The sequence below is a fragment of the Lathamus discolor genome, chromosome 6 (genome assembly GCF_037157495.1).
Source record: "Lathamus discolor isolate bLatDis1 chromosome 6, bLatDis1.hap1, whole genome shotgun sequence".
NCBI lineage: Eukaryota > Metazoa > Chordata > Aves > Psittaciformes > Psittacidae > Lathamus > Lathamus discolor.
The window spans coordinates 90641925-90668060 of NC_088889.1; the positions used below are offsets into that span (position 1 = coordinate 90641925).

The window sequence follows — 26136 nt, forward strand, 5'->3', positions numbered from 1 at the left end:
CTGAAGTTTCCTCTTCTTTTGGGAGAGAAGGAGAAATAACCCCTGAACCTCTTTGAAGGCTGGAGTGGTGAAGCTACGGGAGATTGTTTTCTTTGGGTTGTTGTTCTTTTTCTTCTTCAGTCTATGGTTTCTGTTTCAACAGTTACCAGAACCTAAAGAGCATGTGATGAAATGCTGCTGTAATATGTTTGTAATTCCAGCCTATGTAAACCAATAAAAAGAGGATTGCAGCTTATAATGAATATACGATTATGTGAAACTTGACATATTTTGAATCACACAGTAGGAACATACTTTTATTAGTAATTTGGTGTCCCTGATTTACAGTGTGTTTCTAACCATTGGGCAGCTGGCCACGGCTCATAACTCAGCCCAGTGAATAATATGGAACTTGGCTGGAGAATCCAGAAATCTATTAAATGTAGGTAACAATTATAAGCAGAGACGTGCAGCATTCCTTGGGTTGTAAGCATCTATCACTGGAAGCCATTGGGGGAGAAGGTGGAGGCTGTTTCCAAACTTTCAGTTTCTTGGGTTGGAGGAGGAAGGACCAAAGTAGTAAAAAATGAGCAGGGTGTTGGGAGCTGGACAGCTTTGATAGGCAGAGTTAGGCAGTTCTGTGTTCGTTATGGAAAACAGCTCTCCAGTGTAGGCGAGCGTCACTGACAGGTCATTGAGAACTTGATGGTGCTGTTTTCACAGGAGCTTTCCATGGCCTTGAGTTTGCCATCCTCACAGCTCTACCACCTTGCTGTGCAGAGAGAGTCCAACCAAGCCCCATAGGGAATACCTATGACCTGCCATAAAGCTGAGGGGCTTTTAACTGAGTTTCTATACATCAGCTGGATATGGGGGGCCTTTTTGTTTTCATTCTCTGCTTTTCTTGGCTTGGTTTGTGTTGGCTCACATGTTACCTCCTCCTCCTCTTGCTGAGTAATAGCTCCACAAGACCTGTCTTCCAGCCAGGATGGTGAAATGGTTGGGCACATAGAGACAGCTGTTAATGGTGCCCCAAGAGCAGCTCCTGGAGGGTACTCCATATGGGGCCAACCACCACCCCAAAGCTCTGGGAGCTGCATCCAGTTGACCTGGGCTCATGGTGAGCGTGTCCTGCCCTTTGCCATCCAAGGTTGGAGCTGGAGCTCAGCACCCTGTGGTCAGTGGTGCTTCAGGGAGAGCCAGGCTTGCAAAGGGGATGCTGGAGTGGTCCCAGCTAGAAGCTGCTGATCCTGCAGATGGAAGTCTCAGGGTCAGACCTTCAAGGCAGGATTTCTGTGTGCAGTTGCCTATGAAACTTCCCCTCCTTCAACTGACCCAACTGGGGTGTGATAGAGGGGAGTATGGGAGGGAATGGAAGTTAAGGTTTTCCCTGTCTTTTGCTGCTGGAGGAAGAAAAGTCTGAACACAAAGCTTGTCTGTAGCTGGAGCCATCAGGACCCAAGCTTACCACAAGGCTATTGACTTCTGTTGTCATGTTGACTCTCATTTTACCTGACCTGAGACAAAAACCAATATCATGTTGTGTCCCACAGCATAACCAAGGAGAGAACAGAGGTCATCCTTCAGGGGACATCCAGCCTGGATCCCAATGACCCTGCTGCTGTCTGGGAGGAGTTTGACTTCAAATGCAAGCCTGGCAACTTGAAGAGGAGGCCATGCTTCATCAGCCCCTACCACTACCGCCTGGACTGGCTGATGTGGTTTGCTGCCTTCCAGGTACATGCCTTTGGGGCTTCTGAGACTTGGGTGTCCCTTGACCAGGAAAAACGATTTATATGGATTTACTCTGTATTGGGATGGGTCAGGGAATACTTGAAGCCCCTTCTAAGTTAATTATGTTTAAAAAGGGGTTGTATTCCTAAAGGATGACTGCTAACAGCATAATGAAACTTTTGGAAAACTTATGTGAAGCTTTTTAATTGTTTCTCTGCAATAACAAGAGTTAAAGACATTGACAAAGCCCCTGGATGTACCAGGGTGGCAGCATCCCTGGCTGCCCACTCCAGCCTGCATCCCTGCTGGGACACCCCTGGGGCCGCCAGTAGTTGCTTCTACTGCCTACCTATAGACGTAGAGTCCCTCAAAATAGTTCCCCCACATAGTGCCAGCAAACAGGTGACAGCTATAAATTAGAACAGGGGGAAGCTGGTTAGACTAGCTCTTCTGTATCTTTTAGCTTATTCTGCAAAAACTCCTTTGTGTGTGCATGAGAACTTAGACCGGGTTTTGCAAAACTAAGGTTTACAGCAATGGCATGAGGCAAACCCATCTCAGGTTATCCTGGGCTTTTGTCTTTGTTCCTGTATCCTGTATCTTCCCTCGCTCGTCTCCCCCTGCCCCAAACTTCCGGGTTTGCTTTCTTTGTGGTATTTTCATTTAGGCGCCGTTCGGATTCCTCAGCGATGACATAACCATCGCTCTCTGGCCATGGGTTTATATTTACCCCATAGTTCTTGTGTGCTGGAATTTCATTTAATCTGCATTAGATATGCTTATCCCTCAGCAAAATGACAGCAAAAGTTAAAACTCAAGCCACCAGCTGTGCTCAGCATTACATAAAGGTGCAGAAGGCTGAATGGGAGCTCTTGGTTTGAATCTGACTGCATTCGGCAGCAGAAGAGAAATCCAGCAATCCCAAGAGAAGGTTATTTCTGAGATGAGAGTAAGGCTGTTTGTTTCCAGGGCAGGAATGTCCTGAAGGCTTTAAAATACAAAGTGATCTCAGGTTTAAAATCAAAGGAGGACAGAGCATAAATACTGATTCATCACAGACGAGTGGAGGCTCTGGTGCTGTTACACCTAGTGCTGTCTCTCTGCAGAGCTGGGTCAGGTGCTGAGTGACCGGGATGGACAGGACAGCCTGGGGAGGAGGAGGAAGAGGAAATGGGCTCTTTGCATCTTTGTTATTAGTGTTTAACTCACTGAAAGGTCCCCCCAAGAGTTTCTGTTCACCTGGGCCCAGGGGCTGCTGGAGCGTGTGCCTGACGAGGTGTCTGTCCACACCAGCTCATTAGCAGCAATTAGCACTGTGGGTCTCCTGGTGTTAGCAGGAGGAGGGAGCGTGGCTCCTGCTCTGGTGGGTTAGTGCTGGAGGTGTATAGCTAGGTGTTAGTGCAGCTCTGGAGCACGGCACTGGGTGGAAATGGGTCCAGTGCTCTGTCCCAGCATGTGCATCCTGTGCCCACTGTAGGACTCTGTCGTCCCCTCTTGTCCCTGGGGACCTTCCCATGGCTCCTGGTGCACACAGGTCTCCATGAAGCAATTCCAGATCCTGCTCAGAAGAGGTATTAACAAAAGGAGTGGAAAGGAGAAAAAAACCTTCTGAAAAGTGGGGATGACTCCTGTTGAAAACCATGGGAAGGCAAGCAGCTGAGGCACAGCAGCAAATGTGGATGTTCAGGCATGTCAATACCTGCTTAAGCATGGAAGGAAATCCCATTCAGAGTGGCCAAATGCTTGTTTGCAAACTGTGAGCTGTATCTTGGGTGCCAGCTCCTGGCCAAGCTGCCTGTCCTGCTGTCGTCCAGAAGAACTCACTGCTGTTGGGGTGCTGTTTAGACTTGAGTTGCACAGAGCTGCAGAAAGGATGAGAAACCAGAAGCCAAAACCCCAGAAGAAATCTGTGCAGCCAGGCAAGTTTTGCAAACCCCTTACACCAGTTTACAGAGTCCATAAAACCACGTTACTTCAGCCTCTGGATTAGTGGAATTTGGGGTTAGAAGTTCTGGATATTTTCTGCACCATGGCTCGCCATCTGCCCCATCACTTCCCAAGCAGGCGGCCCCAGGGCTGGTGCTGCAGTTCCTTGGCAGTGGCCAGGTCACGAGCTGACATCTCCAGCTCTGAAAGGCTGCAGAAAAGCTGGGGACTTGGGGGAAAGATATTTACCATCCCTTTGTGCTGCTCGCGACAGGTTCCTCTTTGCACCTCATCACCACTTGACATACGACGCCTTCCACCGCTCCGGGTTTCCTGCGAAACGTTCCACCTTGGCTGTAGCTACAGGATTCCCTTTGAAGAGCCGGAGCTCGGGTGGGCCAGGCCCTTGGCACAGAGCAGCCACGGTGCTGCTCCACCTCTGGATTGCAGTTATTAGTTGACTGCCTCTTAATTACCATTCCAGTAGTGCCATAATTATACGTCATGTAACACGGCATTATTTTCCAGGAAACAATTTTCCTCATGTTAATTTTATTATCTAAATATAATATGCCTTTTCACTTGTTCCCTAAATCCCCTCTTTGTTTCCTATGTCTCGACATCCCGAGGGTGCTGTAGCTCTGAACTGAAGCCCTTCATTTAGTTCTGGCAGGGACAGAACCCATCCAGAAGCATGTCTGTGTTGCTTCTTCCCGTCTGTAGAAGGGGAAAAACTCCCACAAACCAGCAGCAGCCTGTGGAAATCTGTGTGGCCCTTTTCAGTTGTTTCCCAGCAGCCGCCTCGGACAGGACCCCTTTGCTCCATCACTCAGCTGATAACCCTTACTCCCCTGTGCAGGGTGCTCTCAACAGAAGTAACACGTCTTATCAGTCAGAAGCTGATGTTCAGGTGCTTGTTGCTGAAGTTGGTCGCTCTGGATCAATGACCTCCGTCAAAGGAGTTTAAACCAAGGTCTGATTCCACCTAATGCACACTTAATGAATGCTATTGCTGGAGCAGGTCCAGAGAAGGGCAATGAAACTGGTGAAGGTCTGAACAGACACAGAGGGGTGAGGGGGGATGCCCATGGACTCCATGGAAGCCTCTTGGTCTGAGTGTGCATCATGAGATGAGCACAATGTGAAAAGGCAAACATTGTGCCATGATAGACAATGTCTGTCCTCCAGCTGCTGATGGCAACACTCCTGTAACTGATATCTCGTTTCTGGTGGGCATTTGTAGGAGCCCAGTCATCACAACCCAGAACCGAGCTACGCTTTGCTGCTGGCACAAGAAGTGTTACAACTTTTGGCAGGCTGTGGGTGGATTCAGCATCGTTAATAAACAGCAGCCAGAAAACAAAATACTGCTCATAGTTTGGGGCTTCGCGTTGGTCACTTTTCCTGGTAGTGGGATGGCTTGGACTTTACAAAAGCCACTTGTTTATCCTACCACAGATTTGTCCCTCACCAGTGGGCAGCAGTAGAAAGCCTTCAGTGCTCTGAATAAAGAAAAATCAAAGGGAAGGCTTTTCCCTTCCTCAGTGTGGCATGAAGGTTATTTATTCTGTTAGGGGACTACATCTGGTCAAAGTGAAGGCACATTCTTGGTGCTTACCAAATAGCTCAGAAAATAACAAAACTAATGCCATCTTCATATCATTTCTTAAAGCCCAGTGTCTTGTTGCATTGTACCTTGAAGCTGCTCCAAAGGTCTCTGTGTGTCAGACCAGTGGCCCAGGTCACTGTGTCCTACACAAACCATCAGCAAACCCACCACCATGCAGTATTTGTGATGCACTGAGAAGCAATGTGTGTTTTTCACATACAACATGTAAGTAAGCTTATTTATAAACTTCAGCTGCCTCCCTAAGAGAGAAGCTTCAGCAATGGCATTGATGCTCTGAGGATCTCCCCTGGTTGGTAACAAGGAGATAGCTGTGATTGAGACTTCACATTATCACTGTGACATGAACTGGAAGAGCTGAGAAAAAGTACCCCTGTTTATAGAGAAGGTAGATTAATACTTTTGTAAAATGCTTGATTCAAGCCTCTGTTATCTTGATTTTCCAGCCAGAAGGTGCTTACAGGCAGCAGAATGGAGGAGGAGGTGTGTGTAACGTAATAAAACCTAAACCTCCTGCGCAGTGTACTAAGCTCAGCCTTTTACATTTCCTTTCTTCCCCCTTCTAAAAATACAGGCCTCTGTTCACTTCCACTTTCCATTGCAGCATTCATCCAGTTTGGTCCACGTTCAGCGTGGAAGGATTTGATTTTCTTCTTTTAACCATCATGAGTTGTCGCCCTGTGAATATGAATCATTCCAAACCCCCAGGCTGCACTGGGACAGCCTGCAGGCTGGATCATGGGGCTCACCTGTAAGAGTCATATTGTGATGGAAGTGCCCAGAAACCCAAATAAGACCGATAGCCTATCGTGCCACGGGCTGTATAAATACAGTGAGACCTTGTCTATGCAGGGAATGATTCTTGTCGACAGTGGCTATTGTATCTCCCTGTCTAGACTCCATTCTGGAACAAAGTGACTTTTCTTTCCAAAGCAGAGGTGATACGGGAGCTATGCCAGGTGTGTGATTTCCCTGTATAGGCAAGATCTAAGAGCCAGTTCCCAAAGTCTTTCTCCCTTCTCTCGCACAGCCTTTTATTCCTCAGCCGGACCTGTTGTGCTCTCACTGCACCCTCTGCCTCTGGGGACCTGCTGCTTTCCCAGGCATTTTCCAATAGGACAAGCTAAGGGATGGCTTTTAGTGAGGCTTGAGAAACTGCCCCTGCTGAAATACTATACATTGAGCCAGACCTGCAGGGAAACAGCTTGCCTCTTTGGGAAACTAATAGAAAGAAGGGGATGTGGTTATTGGGGATAATGAGAAGGGATGCCCTTGGTGTAGCCTTTGGCCTTCCTTGATTAACTCAGTTGGGAAGCAGGATGGTCACAAACAGCGGTAAGCTGGGATATTGTAAGAAAGCAAAGAGATGCATTAGTTATACCCTCTGTTCTGTGGAACGTGGGTTATTTCTCCAGCTGATAGCTCAGACTCCCTAAACAGCAACAGTTGAAGGTGCTTAAATACAGCAGTGTAAACAGCAATGGGAATATTGGGTGAAAATATCCAGGATGGTGGAGTTACGGCTTTCCATCCCGTGGTGGGCAGGCTGTGATGCAAAATGCTCCTTATGACACAGCACAGGAAACATAAACCTCCCCTTCCCCTCTGTCATCCACCCTCACTCACGGACGCCGAGGTGAAACGGTGCAGGGCTCCCAACCATGTGAAATAATAATGCTGGGCTCCCTTGCCAAGTTTCCAGCTGTTTCCACATGTGCATCTCATACTTCCCTCCTCCCGTGCGCCTGTGCCAGGACTGAGATTCAATAAAATGCCACACTAATCCACAGTCCTTTTTCATTAAATGACCAATTAAAGCTAGAGGAAAAGGGTTCTTATTATTATTATTCCAGTTGGGAACACGTTCCCTGTAGCGCCGGGTGGATTTTATATGGATTTTTGGTGATGATTATATTCTCTTCTGCTTTGCTATCTCTGCAGTTCCATCGCTGCTGCGGCCCAGCTCCTTGCTGCTTCCTGACTTAGCAGTGATTGGAGTTTAAATTGTGTAAAGTTATTAAATGCTTCTCTATAGAAGTTAATGTATTCAAGGTGAGAATGTGCTTATACATTGGTAAAGTGTCAGAGAATATCAACAGCTAAGGAGAAGTCTGAGGGCAGTGTGGCTTCCAGGGTGTGCAGAAATGCTCAGCCCCTCGTGCTAGGCTATGTGTGAGTAAGGAGGAGGAAACCCCCATCCCAAAGCAGTGTAGGCAGTGAGACTGGCAGGGAAAGCCTGTCAAGAAATAAAAGCTCATGGTGTTTTAACACCTAGTCCCAGGTCCTCTTCGTTAGTCCACTGTGTTGTACCTAAAGCCTGATTTCTGGGGGTCTTGAGTGCTGGTACCAGTTGTAGGGAGAGTTGAAGATGATCTGGTTTGCTGGAGGACTGTGCCTGTTGCATTCCTGGGGATCTTCATGGACTGTCTGTGAACATGGAAAGGCTTTGGCTTGGTGGTGAAGGTCCTTTCTCAGGCATTTTCATTGGGTTGATGGTGGGTTTTTGTGGTTTTAAGGTTCCCTAGTTACTTTCTATGCTAAACAGAAAGAAAACTCTCAAAAGATGAAGGAGGAAGGCATGACCCTCCTTTTGAGGGCCTGCACCTCCCCAGGGATGCTCTGCTCAGGTTCGACAGTGACTCATGCAGCTCATGGAGCCTTGGTCCGTGCCTGTGTCTTGATGGAATCAGAGCAACCTGGGGACTTGTGTTGCTGGTGCAGGGTCAGTCCCAGCTGCTTCTTTTTGTGCTCTTTGAAGATCCAAAACCTAAAGATGAACCTGATACGCACGGTATGTGTAGATAGATGCAATGTGTACATCTGTCCTGGCTTTTGTTATTATTACTGTTAATCCACTGGATGATTCAAGCTATGACTCTTGTTTGGCACACTCAGAGCTGGCAGAGCGTCAGTACCAGGGCATCCCTCCCATCCTGACCATTGCCACCCTGCAGATGGTGTTTAGGTCTGGGTCTCACTGGATCCATGGACAGAGGAACCATCACCCTCCCGCTCTGTGGCATGATGCTTCCCTGGACGCAGCCCAGATCTCCTGGGCTCTTTTTTCTCTCCCTTTGCCACCGTATCCCTTTACAGAGTGATGAGTTAAACAGCACGGTTGTTACTACTCTGAGCATCAGTGGTGTGCGGTATCTAAGCCTTGGTGCTGGGGGGAGTGCAGGGGCTGCTCCGGGTGGAAATTTCTCACCACAGACTTTGCTGGGGCCAGACATGTTGTAAATTTTACAAGCAAAACACTTTACAAACCAGAAGTCCAACTCTGGGGCACATGGAGCTGCTAATTAATGACTTGGAGACTGTGTGAGCCCGGGAGCCAGTCCCACCACTGCAGACCCTCCTGCTCTTGAATCAGGCTTTGAAGATTCGGGGTCCTCCATAAAGCTCTATGGGAGTCTGGTGATTTCTCTTTCTGTTCTTCTCTTGTCCCCAGCGTGCACAAAGGTACCCTCACACCTCCCAGGCCCTCCTACAAATAGAGCTTAAAATCATACTTTAAAAAGCGATGTCCAAGGAGGCACTGAATGCTGAGGATCTGACTTGAAATACATGGTCATCTGCAGTTGCTGTTTCACCTCTTGGAAAGGTCTCCCCAGGTGCCGGCATCCATCTAAAGCCTGGCCTGAAATAAGCATCTCAGGCATCATGGAGCTCTCAAGGGAGCTCTGTAGAGTTCCTTGGCACAGTGGGTGTCTTGGTGTGAGTTGTCCCATGATGACATGGCCAGGTCCTTGGCAGGGATGCTGCAGCCCTGCCAGATTTGCAAGGGTAATGCTTTAACATCTCACATGATGCCAAGCTCCTGGCTCCAGGACCCACATGTTTTCCCTCCCGGATCCCTGTGTTGGGGCCATGGTGACCTCGGTCCCACAGGGTCTGAGGTTGCCCTGTCCCTCCTTGAGAGCCACCACCACCTCTTCTGCACCAGGAGATGGGAGACAGGGTGGCACAGGATGCTAGTGGACAGAGGGATGCACCAGAGGGTAAATGGGGCTTTGGGGTGGGCAGAGCAGGCATGGGGCTGGTGGTGGGAAACATCCCTGACTCCAGCACCCATCCATGGTGATGTTGGAATGAGCCACACAGTGAGGCAGGATGGAAGCAGGCAGAAGGGGAGAGACATCTTTTTTACAGCGTTGTTGTCTTAAATAACTGTGGTTTTCCTCTCAATTGTGATGAGCACAGATCAGGAGCCCTGTGAGGTAGAGCCGCTGCTTGATGCACCTTCCCACCAGCGTTTGATGTTCTCCATCTCTGGTGTTTCTCTTCTCTGCTTCCCTTAGCAACAGGAATAACAAACTTTGCCGTTAGAGAAGCTTTGCAGAGTAATTTTGCCTTCGTGCTCTGCCTTAGTCACAGTCCTGCAGGTACAGCTGCTGGGTTTCGCTTTCCCACAGTGTCCCCTACTGCTTGCATTCAAAAATCCATTTAGGTACACATGAGGAAAGGAGGAAAATAAAATCATAATGGAAGCAGAAGGCACGGAAACTCATCAGAAGGGGAAATGCTTTTTACGGAAGTTCAGCAGGAACATGAGATGCATGGATTCCTGCAAGGAGAGAAATGCAGTCAGGTTCTGCCTCTGCAGTTCCCAAGAGCCGAGCTGCTTCTCTCCAGTGGCTGTGTGATGAAGGGTAAGGCACAGGCATGGGGTGTCAGGAGAACAGAGAGATGCAAGGAAATACAGAGGAGAGAGGAACTGGGACTGGGAATAGAGAAGTCACTTTCTTCTGTTTTCTCTTGGGTGACACAACAGGGAAAGCAACCTATTTAAAATAGTGGATGGGTTGGCATTTCAAAACATGCCGTTACTGTCCTCTGTGAGGCTTGCTGGCAAAAGAAATTATTTAAATCAAGTTTTTGGGGTGCAGAATTGGCAAGAATGTTCCAACCATGTTAGAGATGTGTGAAGTCACAAACTGATTTGTGATTCAAGGTTTGGAGGAGCCACATCTGATGGGTGTTGTGGAGAACCAGGGGTGTTGAGTGCCCCTTGCCCAGGAGGGGCTATGGGTGTGCTGCATGTCCCCTGGACCAGTGATGCTCTATGTTTTCCTGGCAGCAGCAGTTGTAGGCTTCTCCCTGGCACAGGAATGATGCAGAGGGGCAGAAATACCCACCCAAGCATCACACCTTGAGCAGAGTTCACTGTGCTGAGTGAGGGTGGAGATGAATCCCTGACTGTCACTTAGTCTCTGTCCTGAGCAGAGCTGTGGTCGCTGGCCATGGGCACACTTTTGGGTCCCTCAGCTGTGAAGTGAATTCCTTTGGGGATGCTTGGAGGAAGAAGGATGTTGCTTTGCAGCCTGGGGAGACTGGAAAAGTGCATGTAGCCATCCCAGCTCAGCTAACAAACAACTCATTCAGCTTTGTGATTGGCACACCCTTGGTTGTGTCCATACCCTTGGGAAGAATTTCCAGACGAACAAGCTCAGTGAAGCTCTCCCTGCTCCCTGCAAATGACAGAAGGTTTTGGTGTAGACCTCAGGGTGTTGGATCCCATGGGATCTGTTCCCTGCAACACATTGTTTGCTACCTGAATCAGTTGTAGTCTCTCCCCAGAGACCACACAGAATTCTTTAGTACTAATAACGCTACACAGCAAGCCCAGCAGCACCTAACATTTATGTTTCCTATTCTTTCCCCAAGACCTATGAGCAGAATGAATGGATCATCCACTTGGCTGGGAAGCTGCTGGCCCAGGAAGAGGAAACCTTGTCCTTGATGGCAACGAACCCCTTTGCAAGCAGAGCACCTCCACGGTAAGCTTTGGATTTCATCAAGGACCTGGAAGTACCTGGGCTCAGTGGTGTTCCTCTTTTGGCTGTGCATACATGGTTTCTGTTGATAGATTGAGGTCTGTATTTGGTGGGACCCAGGTGACCTTTAAATAGTGGAGTTTATATGAGGACACCATGAAGAGCTGGTGCTCTCAGCACCTTAATACCTTCCCAGTGGGGACACAAGGACCATGGCTGAGCTTGTTCCAAAGCGGGTCTGTGAAGGGCTCAGCATTGCTTCTCTTGGACAGGAATCGTGACCACTGAAGTGGTTTCCTGCCCAAAGGCCTTAGATTTTTTGCCATGATCACTTTGTGAGCCCCCGTTCTACCGGCCTACTGAGGTAGTTCAAAGACAAAGCAGTCCTGCAGAAATGATTGTTTTTGTGGACACTTGTCTTGGAAGTGTTTGTGTTTTCAGTGAGGAGACAAAGCAAACATCAGCAAGTGAAAGGCACAGATGAAAAACTGAATGTTTTCAACAACAAGAAATTTCTCACAGAAGTCTCTATTTTGTTGAAGAAGTTATTTTTAGCTGAGAAAACATTTTAAGGGAATTTTGGATCCACTCAAGTAATATTAGGCTCTTGCTAATATTTTCCATTTGAGGCTCTTAGGATGCACTGCAAACAGGGAGGAAGGTTCACAGCACCATGAAATGAACTTCCTCTTGAACCCTGCTGATGTTTTTCAGCTTTAGCACAGTGCATCCCCCAGACCTGCTGAGGAGAGACTCCTTTGCCAGCTAAGACACCAAAAACTTCCACCTTTTACCAAGGCACTTCCTCTGAGATGGTTTGCATACAACCTGTATTGCATTGGCTCCATCTCAGGTGGATTTATTACCTGAGTCTCACCAAACTTCCCTCTTGTCCTCAAGGTTCAGTGCCAGAAATTCACTGAGTGGCATTCACTGCGGGATGTTCCTTTGCATTGATTTCTTTTATTAACAATAACTAGAAGAAAGATGATTGCTGGCTGACCCTGGGATTTTAGCAGGACCTCGGACCTTTAGGCACCAAGTCACCAGTTTGAATTAGGTGTCCCCTGGTGCCAGCAGCCAGAAGCCAGGACCATCTGGTGGCTGCTGGCAATAAACAGCTCTTGTGGTTCATGGAGCGACAGAAGCATTTGATAATCCCAGGCCTGTTTATTCTCACATGTCCCCCAGTGCCAAAAAATGTTGGTATTCATCATGTCTGAAGCTAAAAATAAGACATAATAACAGATTAAGGATCAATAAATGTATATCACATCTTGCCTTGCAAGACTTTACCATAGACAGGCTGCATCTCTGCATCTGGCATCAGTGATGTTAATAAAAAGGAAAATGAAGTAGTTGAACATAAGAACTCATTTTAAAATGAAAATAATGAAGTGGGACGTGGCTGGGATAACACTGCATTGCTCCAGCTGGGGAATGGGGGGGGTTATTGTAGTCTCTAACAGGTGAGGAAATGAAATGTTCAGGAATTTAAAGCAAATCTTTATCTTTGTTAGGTTTTATAGAAAAGGATTGCAGAGCATTCAGAGGAACACAGGCAGGTCCAGTGAGTAATTACACAGCAGCGTGGATGCAGCTGAACACACGGGGCTGTAGATTTTGTGGAACAGGGTCTCAATTCATGTGTTACCTTGGTTTAACGAAAGCCCAGCCTCTGTTTTCACTCCTTAGCAGCTAGTTTATAGTAGGAAAAGATCAGGATCCAGTGCTGGGTTTATGTGGCAGCTGCCTTTGCTCTGGCATTAACTTTGCTTTCGAAGTTTTTCATGGGTCTGGGGTATTTTTGGGTGGTGTAAAATAAAAATAACAATTTACAAATGCTCGTTTGGGCTCAGGCCAGCATCCAACACCCCCTTTCACTCTGCATCCCAGGTTGTGGCTCACAATTTGGGCCAAATCCCAACACCTGGAACACTGGCACCACTGGCATTGCACCCAGGGGTAAAGGCGAGGGCTGGGAACACAGGGGGTGCTCGGCCTGCCCTGGGATGGGGTCTGGGTTGGATCCTGCACTGGGATCTCCCATCAGTCACTGCTGCCTGTTGCTATTTGCATTTCTTTGGTCATTCCTGGTTTGTGGTGTGTGACCATTTGCTTTCTCTTTTCCTTGTTTTTGTGCCTCATCCCAATTCTGACAGGTTTAGATTAAAAGAATTAGATTAATAGAAGAATTAGATCTTAGGCAGAAGCTCTTCCCTGTGAGGGTGCTGAGGCGCTGGCACAGGGTGCCCAGAGAAGCTGTGGCTGCCCCATCCCTGGCAGTGCTCAAGGCCAGGTTGGACACAGGGGCTTGGAGCAAGCTGCTCCAGTGGAAGGGGTCCCTGCCTGTGGCAGGGGTTTGGGTCTGGATGAGCTTTCAGGTCCCTTCAGCCTAAACCTCTCTGTGATTCTGATTCTCTGATTGTGCCCACCGCAGCTCAGCTCCCTTCAGTAGCTGGGTTGAAAAAAGCCTAATTTTCCTACCATATTCCACCCCCCTTCACTCAAAAGGGAATTTTGAGACTTAATTATTTTCATTCCCTGCTAGACTAAATAATTAGGGCAAGGGACTGTTTTCCATAAGAACATTACACTCCATACTCCACGGAGTTTATTCTGTTAATGGAAACTCTACACCTTCAATAGCCAAGGGACTTTCAGAATGAGTTAATGCCTTCGAAATGAAATTTCGGAGACCAAAGTTTGTAGGTTTCTTTACAACTCCAGAAATTATAGTATTTTTTCAAGTGTGATAAACTTAAAATGAGAAACAGGTGACTGATTAAAAATGAGGGTATTGTTGAGCACTCAGCCTAGCTGAGTGTGAAGCTTTACTTCAAGCACAGTGATGTTTGTGGAATGTGGATTTACCAAATATGCTTGGGCAGCGGATAGTTCATAAAACACCAGCCCTCGTAAATCTAAACGGTAGGGCTTTGGCTGAGAAATTCATAAGTGTTTAACACACCATCATGGAAGCAGACTGCAACAATAAAAGAAAACAAAAATCAGGTTTTTGCCTACAGGAGAAGGTAAAAAGAAACCCCAGTTTGTTATTTTTGACCTGAAGTGTTCGGTGTCTCTGATATTAAATCATGTTCACTTAAGGACTTTTATTCCAATTATAGTAGCACTTTGTTGAAAAAGGCCCCAACATGGATCTGAAGACCTGGATTTGTAGTGGTGGTGTTATTTATGGAGGCAGCATTTCCCATTTGATGCTACCTGGCTGCAGGAACACAAGAAGAATACAGTGTTTGGTGTCCTTTATTCATTTGACTGCCTATTTATTGCCCATTTGTGTCACAGCTGCTAGACTTTATACCTGGGACTGGATTTTCAGGCCATGTAAGTCACTGTGGAGCCTGGCAGAAGGTGTAGGGGCTTCCCTGTGGGAGCTCTGGAGACACAGCCCTACCCATGGAAAGGGCTTTGCATTTGCACAGTGTAGAAGGCACTTTGGGGGCAGCTGCCTTGGACACCCCGAAAGAGTGAAGGTAATTCTGAGCTGTTGTAGCAGCAGGGAGGATGGGATTGTTGGAAGATAAGGGCATCACGGATGTAGGTGGAAATGGCATTTCTGCTGTGCAAGATCTCCCCCAAAATGTCTTTCAGGGAGACAGGAGCAGTGCTTAGGAGCATCCACAGGGATGTGAGTCCTTCAAGGTTTGAACTTGGGTTTGGCTGAATCCCAAGTGCCTCCTCTCACCCTGTGGCAGTTCAGACAAGTCTCCCTCCATATCCCCATGTGGTTCACATAGAATGAGCAATGAACCTGTCCTGGGAGGTGACAGGATCCTCAGAGGTGGAAAGGTAGAAACACATTCTTTTGGCTTTCCCAGTGGGTTTCATCATGGTGAAATGTTTTATTGCAGTTTGCTGCTTCTTTCTCTCTACACTGTAATTTAAAAGAATATCTTTAATTTATCATCAACATTATAATGTCTGATATTATCAGAATGAAATGATTCCATTGTCCTGAGTGAAAGTTGGAGGGATTTTCTTTTGGTTAAAAACAACCTTGGTGTTTCAGCATTGTCAGGGATGGCAGAGCTTATCTACAGCTACCTGAAAGGAGGATGGAGCCAGGAGGTGGCTGATCTCTTCCCTCAAGCAGTAAGTGATAGGACAAGAGGTAACAAGCTCAAGCTGAGTGAGGGGAAGTTTAGACTGTCCTGTGGCTGTGGGAGCACCTTCTTTGGCGAGGGCAGCTCCTGCCTAGGCTACATTGGGAGCATCAGCTGCATCCCCATCACACCTGGTTTCACTGAAACCAAAGTTTGCTCTGCCCTCAGTATAGCCCCAGCCTCCAGCCTCCCTTCCTAACCTGTCCGTGGAGGAAAACCCCCACTTTGCCATCTCCCAGGAGAGTTTTGAGGAGAAACTGCCCATGGGATGCTCTGCCTCTGCAGGCCCAGACCTCGCAGGAGCCTTGGAGAAAGAGAACTCAGCAGCATTGAAAAACAACCCATAAAACTGCCCTTATTCTGCAAACTTGGGCCAAGATGAATTTATGATCCCTCCTACTAACAGGGCTCGAAGAAGCAAGAAAGCCAATGATGGAGGCTCTGTTACTGTAATGAATTTGTACTTTCCACTGCCCCTTGCTCCCTGATTTACAATGGAGTGGGGAACCTCAAGAGCAACAAAAAAAGCCCCTAAAAATGGAAGAGCCGCCCCATGTTTTGGTTTCTTTCTTCCCTCTCCCAGCCCGCCTTGGCCTGTCAGGCCATTATTTCTAACAGAAACCATGGGCTCTGGTTTTTTCCCTCGAAGCCCTCAGCTGTTGCATGGAGACAGCTGCACCCTCTGGAACTAATTACAGCTGTCTGGGAGATTTAGCCCTGCATCCCACCAACTCCAGTCTTGCTGCTAATTTCTAACACGTCCAGTTGGAAGATGTCATAAGAGGCTGATATATGATCGAATGTTGAAAGTGCTGCAGTGCAGCTGCTACCAGGCATCTGGGGGATGGAGATACTGATGTAAAAAATAAGGCTTTTTATTTTTAGCCTTTCTGCCCTCCCCGAGGCTGTGGTGATGATGCCCGATGTGGGTGGTTATGGAGAGAGGGTGCTTGCCCAGAAGGGTGATTGCAAATGGGTCCTGGTATCCCATGTGGGGTGGTGCGGTCCTTCTGGGCATCTCTGTGGTTCTGTTCTCTCTCTTCCAGCTATCTACATGGGCATCAGCGCTGTCGCTCTGCCAGCACCTCCACTGGGCTCAGAAGAAGCTGCCAAAGGGGCTTTTCTTTCCCTTGTCCTGTTGTGGTCATAGCAGAGAGGGGTTTCCATCTCCTGGAGGAGAAATGTCTTCACTTGCTTTATCTGACCATATCTTGATTCTGGGCACAGGTTGCCCAGAGAATCTGCGGCTGCCCCATCCCTGGCAGTGTTCAAGGCCAGGTTGGATGGGGCTTGGAGCAAGCTGCTCTGCTGGAAGATGTCCCGGGCTGTGGCAGGGGTTGGAACTGGATTAGCTTTAAGGTACCTTCACCCCAAACCATTCTAGGATTGATTCTGGCTTCTCAAATGATTATTTATCCCTTGTGTGTTTCCACAGGGACCTGACCCGGTTCAGCCTAACTCTTCTCCTGAGCCATTTCCTGCCTGGCTGTGGTAGCCGGTTCTGGTGCTTCCCAGGGAGCCAGGAGGAGCTGCCGGTTGTGTTTGCTCCATAAATCCTGGGAAACTGCTTGCAGCCGGGATTGTCCTTCTTGACCTTTTTGTCTGTCTCCTCTGAAACAGGAGTCTTGCCCATCCTTCTCCCAGCATGAGTGACCCATGTGGCATTAGACTCCTTTTGATGTAGATGAAGTCAGATAACTTCTTCATGACCTTCTTGAGGATGTTCCCATGTCCCTAGAGCAGCAAGTATGGTTCATGCATGCTGGCTCTCTCCTACATCAGAGGGGGCTCAGAGACCTCTGGATCTCTTCCACCAGCCAGAAGGTCTTTGAGCCACAGAGTTGCACAAAACACAAGCAATTGCTGATAAGGTGAGCTGTAGCTTGTAGTGCTATCTTGGGATGCAGGTGACAGCATGCGAGCATCTCACCTGAGTTACAAGCTGTCCAGGGCTCCAAGTGATGCTTGTAAACTCTGTGAGCCCTGAAATGAGAGGCTCTGGTGAGTATTAAACTCTGCAGCTTTTACATACTTGAGTCTTGCAAGGAAAGGTTCCAGGTTTTCCATGTTTCTCCCACTAACCATGGGACGGATGGAGAGGATGGATAGCGCAGGGTCCAGATGCTGCTGTCGTCATCCAGATTCTGATGCTAAGAGGTATTCTGCTGCCCAGAGGTATTTCCATTGCAGTTTCTCCACACTTTGGTTGCTGTAGCTGTGTGAAGGCTCTTTGGTACCTCCATTTCCCAGAAACCTTCAAGTCTTGTGTCCTGGATTCCAGAGAAGTGCTGGCGGTGCAGGAGCCCTGAGGTTGTGGTGTTCCAGAGCTTTGTAACTCATCACTGGGTGAGTGGTTCAGCTCCTGGAAGAGCGCAGCGTGGAGTTTACAAGCTCCACAGCCCACAGAGCTGTGCAGGTTCCTCCTCCATGGATCTTGTCATCCTAATGTGGACCATGCATCGCAACACAGCAGGTCATGGCTCAGAGGGAGCATGCTGGGGGAAGCAGAGTGATTGTGGTTGGGACAAGACTGTGGCTGAATTTAGAAGTTGGGAGTTTGGGGGGGACGCTTAAGGTTCTTTTTTAGGCTCTGAACAGAAGGGTTTGAAACATAGATAGAAAGGCAAACTTTATGCCACAAAAATGCAACTTCAGTTGCATGTGGTTGCTTTAATGCTCACACGGTTCTAGTTTTACATGTCAGCCCCTTTGATAATGAGCGTTTTAATAGACAGAGAACATATGGGAAAAATCATACCAAATCAGATGATAGGTATTATTTAATGTGGGCAAAGCCTGTTCGAAAGCAACAAGGAAATTTTCATTCCAGAGGGGTTATAGGACAGTCCTTGAGGTTGGGGAGAAGGCGCTTCTGTGTCTGGTGCAGAGACCTGACATCTCCTGAGGCATCCCAGGTTTGCTCAGATAAGTCAACTGCTCTCTGTGCTCTGCATCCCCATCTAGAAAATGGGAATTCTGCCTGATGGCGTTCGCAGATAGCTCCTTCTGCATGGGGCACCCCATTATCCCCACGTCATGGGTATACACGGAGATGGGTCCAGCTTGGTAGATGCTCTGCAGTTGCTTAGTGAAGAAAACCCCCAAAATCCCCAGTGTGGGAGGCAGAGGGAGGCGTCGAGCAGGAGAGGAACTGACATAAAATCAGCCCCTGAAGCTTTTTGGGGAGGTGGATGTGGTATTTTGAATTCAAGAAGGCAAGGAAGCAGCTTGGAAATCTCCAGCCATCCCGGGCAGGAGCCTGGAGGCGACCCAGGCCCACGGGAATGTTGCTGCTCTGTAATGTCTAATTATTAACAGGAAATTTTGTGCTCCTGTGAAGTAAACACTGTGGGAGCAACACTTCAGCCCCCGTTTGAGCAGCCTCAGCAAAGAGGAGGGAGAGAAGGTGCAGAAGCAGCCCTGGCTGTAATGAAGCCAGCAGCTGCAGGGCAGCATTTATGGTGATGAGATGCAGGTTTGTGCACCCTGAGCCCCAGCCAGGGCTAAGGCATCACCTCTGCCTTTTCCCATTGACCTTCCTGTATTTGGGGGCTGGTATCCTGCCTCCCTGCAGCTCCTATCAGCAGGCAGGAAGGGGGAATGCTGGGGTGGCCCAGGAGGCTCTGCTGTGGGATGGTATGGAACTGGGGGACATCTCCATCCCCACTCTTCCCTCAGCACTCAGCCTTAACCCATTGTTTAAATTAGAGCCGTCCCTGTGCAGCTCCAGATGCTTTAATCTGGCCTTCCTTGGATCCACCTCTTTATCCTCAGCAGAGGGGGAAGCATGGGGATATTTTTCCTGCTTTCATTCCAGCCAGGAGACAATCAGAAAACAGATTTACTGTGGGTTGCTGAAAGGCAGCAAGCAGCAAGTGATGGGCGTGAGGAACAGCTCCGTGTTCATGTGCTGTGTTAGGAGAATCACTCCTGTATCACCCATCTGGGTACCCAGCAAGATCTGAATTGAGATGTCGAGATGTGATGATGACAGCAGACCTTTTAATCTGTTGTCTCCAATCTCCCATTGGAGTGGCAGCGTTCCAAAGGTGAGCACTAATGGCAAATATACAGGAGTCATCCCTAATTATTTTAGCAGTAGGAAGGAGCTTTATGGCTGCCCGAGGCGCAGCGAGCAGCTGCGGGAGCGCCGTGCCCTGCTCAGTAGCAGGGTTTGTATTTTAGTAGTGAAGCAAAGCAGGTTTAAATGAGCATTGACATGACTTTGACATTTTTATTTTGTGGCTTATTTTATGAACTTAGCCAGCAAAGGCAGCGATGCACTCTGCAAACAGGGACCACATCGCTGGAGCACCGGGGTGTTACTCCTTCTCTTGTCAGCATGCCCTACATCAAGCGGGACCGAACCGAGCGGCACGGTCAGGCTCCGAATGTGTTTGGCGACACTGATGAATGCTTCTTTCTGCACTGTTTGCAAAGCTCCTTTTCTGGCAGCTCCCAGGGCAGCCAGAAAACAGATGCGCTCGTAGCTCTGCTAATAAGCTGTGGAGCAGAAGGAGCAGCCGTGGGCTGGGGCTGAGGGATGCTGGGGCTGGAGTTGAGCTCTATACTCAGGCAGAAACTCTCCATAGTTGCTCTTAGAAAACAATTTTCCTGCTGTTTTTCTTTCAAACTTGGTTGTAGAGAGGTGTATGGAGCTGCTGGTGGTGGTGGGAGTGCACAGGGGGCTGTTAAAGCTCCTCTGCCTGGTGCATCATTATTAAATTGCATCCATGTGAGAGTGCTGAGGTGCTGGCACAGGGTGCCCAGAGAAGCTGTGGCTGCCCCATCCCTGGCAGTGTTCAAGGCCAGGTTGGATGGGGCTTGGAGCAACCTGGTCCAGTGGAAGGTGTCCCTGCCCATGGCAAGGGTTGGTACTGGCTGAGCTTTAAGGTCCTTTCCAACACAAATCGGTCTGGGATTCTAAGAGGAGCACGAAAGCTCTCCACTGCCTCACTCCATCAGGGATGGCCGCATCGCTGCTTCTGAATGTGAGCATCCCAAGGATGGATGAATGGAGCACCAGGATGCAGGAGCCAGCCAGGCTGAGCACCAGCAAGCTCATTTCTCCATCCAGCTACGGAAAGACTCAAAACCTCCACTCCCAGGGCCTGTAAATACAGACCGATGCCTTTCCACCTTCACTAAGCAGCATTGCCATCCCCTCCTGATGAGGCTGTGCTTTGTCTCTCTGCAGGTGGATCCGAGGGGAACACTTCAAGTACAAATTCAGCCAACCCGGGGGAAAGCACGCAAGCGAGGGGAAGTGGTGGATTCGGAAGAGGCTCGGCCCTTACTTCCCCCCTGTCAACCTCAAGGGCCTGAAGAAGTTCTACGAAGACAGGAATTGGCCATACCCCATGCGGGACTGATGGAGGAGGATGAGCAAGGTCAAGAGGGACCAGCTGGGAAAGAAGGAGAGCAGCAGCTCCCTTACAAACAATATCTCTTGCCTCTCTCTGTATTTTTTACCCATACCCTTGCTTACACATATTTTACAGAAGGCTCCCAGCCAACCTGCCCACCTGCTGTTGTGCTCTGATTTTTCTCATCTTTCTTTTTGTTCATCCTTCTCATCACAGCCTTGCCTGGTGACTGATTTCTATTGCCAGGCTGCTCCAGAAATCGTCAGCAATAGGATTTGGGAGAAAGGTGAACAAACATCACAGTTAGTTTAGGGTAGGTGTTGGTGTTGCTTTTCCTGACCCAAACACCCTGGGATCACCTCACCCTGAATTTCCCTTGTCCCTGCTGTTTGGAGTCTCCCCTCATCTGTGTTTAAAATCACCCCAAATTGTCCCACCACGTTGGTTTTACTTGGTGAGCCCAAATCACAGTGATGAGAGGGAAGTGAGAGCTTGACGTGGCTGGTGTGTGAAACAGCCAGCAAGTGCCTGGGGTGGTTTATCATAATCGATTCCTTGTTTGCACCTTCTGCTGCGCATGGTTCTTCTTGCAAGGGGAAAAAAGAGATCAAAGCCATGCATAAAACCCCGTTGTGTCAGGCTCGCCTGCAGAAAGCCACAGGTTTACTGAGGAACCCAAAATAGCTCCTTGCTGGAGCTGCCGTGTGGGCTCTGTGACTCAGCCCTGAGGACAAGCACAGCCCTGTGCGGCCGCCTTGTCCCGTGTCCCAGTGCTGCTGATGCTTTGGGTCTCCAGGTAGGGAAGGAGGCAGGAGTCAACACATCTGCCGCCAGCCCTGCCACCTCTGAACAGGGCTTGTTTGAACAGGGCCTGGCCTGGGCTGCGCCTTCCTGTTTGCTTAACCTGGGATTTGTACAACTGGGGCTTTTTTGTTGTTGGCCCCAGGGCTGAAATCTGCCTGTTTGGGGAGCAGGAGGTGTCTGAGCAGCTGCAATCCAGGAGGAGTCGAGCATCCCATGGGCATGGTCCAGCACCGCAGTCTACACAGCCATGCACCCAGGCAGGAGAGGGCAGGGGGAAGCACAGAAAGGAGCTTTCCAGGCTTTTCCTTCTGGGTTTTTGCAGACATTCCCCTTGGCACCCAGGGGAGGAATTCCAGTGGCCGGAAAGCTTACAATGAGGCTTTCACCCTTCCAGAGCAAATTGAGCCCAAGCCATGTGCAAGGGGAAAGCGTTGCTGTGTGGCAGGCAGGGGCCACCAACCTCGCGGGGACCAACAGGCACTGTGGGGCAGTGGTGGTGGCCACATCTCTGTCCTCAGGGCCCATCCCCTCCCATGTGAGATGTGCCAAAAGCATCTGAATGTGGTTTTGAAAGAAATATGGGTCCAAACTGGGAAAAGCAAAGCAATCAGTAACTGGCACTGGCCCGGGGCAGCACAGGCTGTGGGTGCGGGCACAGAAATGCCATTTTAAACATTTCTCCCCCCGTTTTGCCTGCCTGAACCAAATGGGCATATTTCTGGCAAGGGATGAAAGCAAACAGCTTTGAATAACCATCAGGAGCTTCACTCATTTTTGAGCCCAGCATCAAAAGTGTTGGACAAGAGCAGCAGCCCCAGGAGGGCAGCCAGGCCCTGGGCGCAGTCCTGCGATGCCTGCCCTGATGCCAGCTCCCATGAGACCAAGATGATGGGTGGTAAATAAGGTGAGTCCTAGGTGTCCTGGCACTTATCTGTGTTTGAGGAGTGTCTGGTGTTGTGTCCAAGTGTCTGATCACAGCCCTGGTGATCCCAGGCTGTGAAAGCACCACTCACCCTTCCCTTCTCCAGTGTGTCCAAGGGTACGTTTGGGCTTCCTCCTGGTTTGGGGTTGCTTTTCTTTCTCAGCTGCTCCATCTCTGGTGGATCCAGCTCAGGATGGCTGGAGGGAGCAGGAGGGTCCGAAGTATGTGGGGTCCTGGTGTGTGCCTGACTTTCCCAGGGATGAGCCAGTATTCTGGGAGTGATGGCTGACACTGGGAATACAGTGCCTGTCACTTGAAGCTGCAATGCGTCTGCAAGATGTTAATGCTCTTGGCCAGAGACTGGGAAAGTCCTTTCTGTTCCTTGGGTCTTTTTCAAACCCAGACAAATTGCAGGGCTTGTAGTAACATACAGGGTGCTCCAAATTGTAAATCACATTTATGACTCAATTGTGTTTTCCTAAATGTTTGCCATAGTTGGAAACCAACGCTCTGTGTGAACAATGGCAGAACATTTTGTTCTGATTAGCGCGCAGAGGGCCGCGATCTCGCATCTCGCTCCCATTATCGTCCCTCCTGGCTTGGTTGACCTGCCAAGGGGCTGGGGATGGAGGAGCCCAGGCTGCGTCCATCAAGAGGTGGTGTAGGTCTTGGGTGCAGGGTTTTATCTCCACAGAGATACGGAGTATGGGAGTGTATCTCCATAGGTGTGGGAGATACCAGGACAGCTTCACGCTGAGCGTCTCCCATCTGTGTGATGTGTGATCCAGGACTGACAGATTACTTGAAGCATTTTCTTCATTTGTATTTTCTTCTCCATGTCTGGAATTGGGTCCTGGAATTGGATGCACAGAGCAAGGCTGGACCCTGTCTCATGGTCCTATCTCATCTCTCCCAGGACCTTGGGCAGGATGTTTTTGGCAGGTGAGTTGGCCAGGAGCAGCACACATCCATGTGCTCTCTGCTGTGATGAGATTATGGAACCTCCCATGAAAAGTCACTTTGCACCTTCCCAGCTCCGGGGTCATCCACGTGCAGAGCCTGTGCCATTCTGTCCCCTGTCACCAGCACCATCCCTATCTCTTTGGGGCCAACCCTGCTCCCAGGAGGGCACTTCCCATAGCAAAAAGCCCCTTAGGATCCCACCTCCATGGCTGCACCCATCCTGCCTTGGGATCCTCCACACAAAGCCAGGGGATTTAAGTCACTGTTAAGTCACTCTCCCCATTCCCATCCATCTCTGTATGTGCCAGGGCACGGGGTGAGGGTGCCCCCCTCTATGGGTGATGGGTGACAGACATCCCCCGGGCAGCCCCAAATGGTGCTGGCCTCCCTCCTTCCCAATTTAATTAATTTCTTTTGCTTCCCAACCTCTAGGTCAGGGCTAATGGAACCCAGACCAGCATTTCCATTCCTGCTTGTGCTTGTGGAGCTTTTATTTCTCCCCCTTTTCTCTTCCTTTTCTTTTTCAATCAAAACTGCTCACTCCGCTCCGGAGCGCTGCCTGGAAGATAATACACATTCAAAGGCAGTGAGGAAGGTGCATGAGGGGATTAAATTAGAAACGTTTCCCTGGGATAAAAATTGTAAAGAAGAAACAATTCTTTCAGGGGGGAGGAAATCGGAACCACATTGTGTTACCTGTTGACTAGAGGTTTGCTTGGAGAGGGGGTTTTGCCCTGTAAAACTCTGTGGCATTCCCAAGTCAATGTGCTGTAAATCCATTTGGAAGATGAATGTGCTCTGTTCCTGACAGGCTCCTCTTCCTCAGGTGAAGAGATGGGGGCATACACCAAGCACCCAGCAGAGGGAATCAGAGTCCTGACACCAATTCCATGGGCCTGGGGTGCAGAGTTTGGATCCATCCGTCAAAACGATGATCAGCTGAACCCCTTTGTGACAACTCCCTTCTCTTGGCTGTGTTTTCCCAGCTCATCCCAATGATCCAAAGGTTTCTCTGCGTCCTGTTTTCCCTCTTACTGTTTTTCTCTGAGGTCCAACTAGGTCCCAAAGCCACTCGACGGGAAGGATGCAGCAAGGCTGTTTGCCCCATATCAGCCTTGAGCAGCTCAGGCTCCCATTGCCACTGAGGCATCCTGGGGGACATTGTCAGATCAAAGCAAAGCAAGCTTCTGTTTTCCCATTAGGATTTATTTCTGCTGCAGGAGCACAGAGAGGTTCCCAACTCCACCATCACCACGCTGGTCACTGGGCCCTGGGAGGGCATCTGCCCATTGCCAAACTCCTCAAAGAGACAGCCTTCCTGTAATGAAAACCTCTAGGGTTGGTGTAAAACCCCTAAGATTTGGGAGGAAAAAGTAATTCCTTCCCTTTCATCTTTTGACATCCACCCAGGTTGCATTTTCAAACCTTTCTCTGGCTAAAAGTGTGGATTTGATCCGTGTTTTGGGAATGTGGCCCAGTGGGGTCAGTGGTGAGGAGCTGCTGGAGAAGGTGGGCTTGTGCCTATGCAAGATCCTCATGCAGGGCTCAGCCCTGGTATTACCCACATCAGCAGCTTCAGTGCGCCAACGCTGAGATTTCCTTATTCCTGGATCATTTCTAACTTCTAGTTACTTGTTTTAAAGTAGCCAACCTTCAGTCTGGGAGTTCCTGTGAAAAATACATGGATTCCTGTACGATTCCTGTACCTTCCCTGCTCCCAGCTGCTTTTAGAAGCTGGCTTTACTTTAACACATATTAAAGGAAAGAGCTTTTTCCCTTCCCAGTAGATTAAGTTTGGCTAAACAATTCAGTGTGAACTGCTGGGCATGAGGCAGAAACCTGTAGGCTAAATTACGCAGCTGCTCCAAGTTTAGACCAGCATGGGATGAATTTCAGGATCGTATATTAGTTTTCATTTAATCTGATTATTCTAGGCTGGAGTTCCTGGAGGGTCTTCAGGTTATTGTCACTCAAAAGGATCTTTAAAAGCTTCCATTTGCACTCAGCTTTTCCCATTAGAAGTCTATTTTCATTGTGGATCGATTCTTATTTTAATGAAAAAAATCATCCTCCCAACCCCCTGCCTTTTCTTTCCCCCTCAGCTGGGGTTAAAACTGAAGCCACAACAGGGTCTTGCCACTCAAAATACCATTTTCCTCTTTTCCTGAGGGCTCTTGGCTTGGTTGAAGGAGCTTGGGCAGGCAATGAGGGCATAGATATGCCCAAAGGCAGCTACTCTGCTCCCAGTGATGCTTCCTGGTACCTGCCTGATTCTCCTCACAGGGAAAACACTCGAAGTGGCTCGAATCCTGGGGGGATTCCTAGCTCTGAAGTCTCAGAGACTAATGCAGGACTAATTGATCTTAAAAGCCTGTTGCTGGATGGCTCCGAGTCGCGCTGTCAATTCACTGGCTGGTTTCTATCCGCTGCCTCCTCCCAGATTCCAGTCTGGAGAGCAGCACAGCCTGGTAAGTGGTCCGATGGGAGCAGAGCTCCTTGGGATGGGAAGGGAACAGACCCCACGGTTTGTGCTGTGCGGACACCCTTGTCAGGTCTGGTTTTTGCACAGGAGTGGTGGCTTTCTGCCTTCAGGCTTCCTGGTGGTGCTGAGCCGAAGGCACCTCCCTGGAGCATCCATCCCACCTTGGCCCATTGCTCTAAAGGGGATGGCAAAGGGCTGGGAACCCACCCCAAGACTGGGGTAGATAAAAACCAATATGGAGACATCAACAAATAAACCCCAAACCCTTTATTTATGCAGGATTTACATTGGCTGTGCCAGCCTGAGCCTTCTGGAGCCCATGTACCATCCATGCTGCTCCGGTAAGTGATCCCAGCACTGACCCATTGGGGAACAGGACCATGCTAACCTGGTGCAAGGCTCTCCAGGGACATCCGTGTCCTGGTA

General features: G+C 49.0%; 1 protein-coding gene across 1 annotated transcript in view; it reads left to right on the forward strand.

Moving 5' to 3' along the window:
• Positions 1–26136, forward strand: part of LMF1 (lipase maturation factor 1) — a 225792-nt gene that overhangs the window by 166408 nt on the left and 33248 nt on the right. Inside the window, exons 9-15 of the mRNA XM_065684805.1 lie at positions 1533–1716; positions 10934–11046; positions 20371–22247; positions 23137–23207; positions 24055–24234; positions 25599–25696; positions 25990–26051. Of these exons, the coding sequence (XP_065540877.1) occupies positions 1533–1716; positions 10934–11046; positions 20371–20545 (472 nt within the window). The 3' untranslated portion in view covers positions 20546–22247; positions 23137–23207; positions 24055–24234; positions 25599–25696; positions 25990–26051. The remainder of the gene's footprint in view (positions 1–1532; positions 1717–10933; positions 11047–20370; positions 22248–23136; positions 23208–24054; positions 24235–25598; positions 25697–25989; positions 26052–26136) is intronic.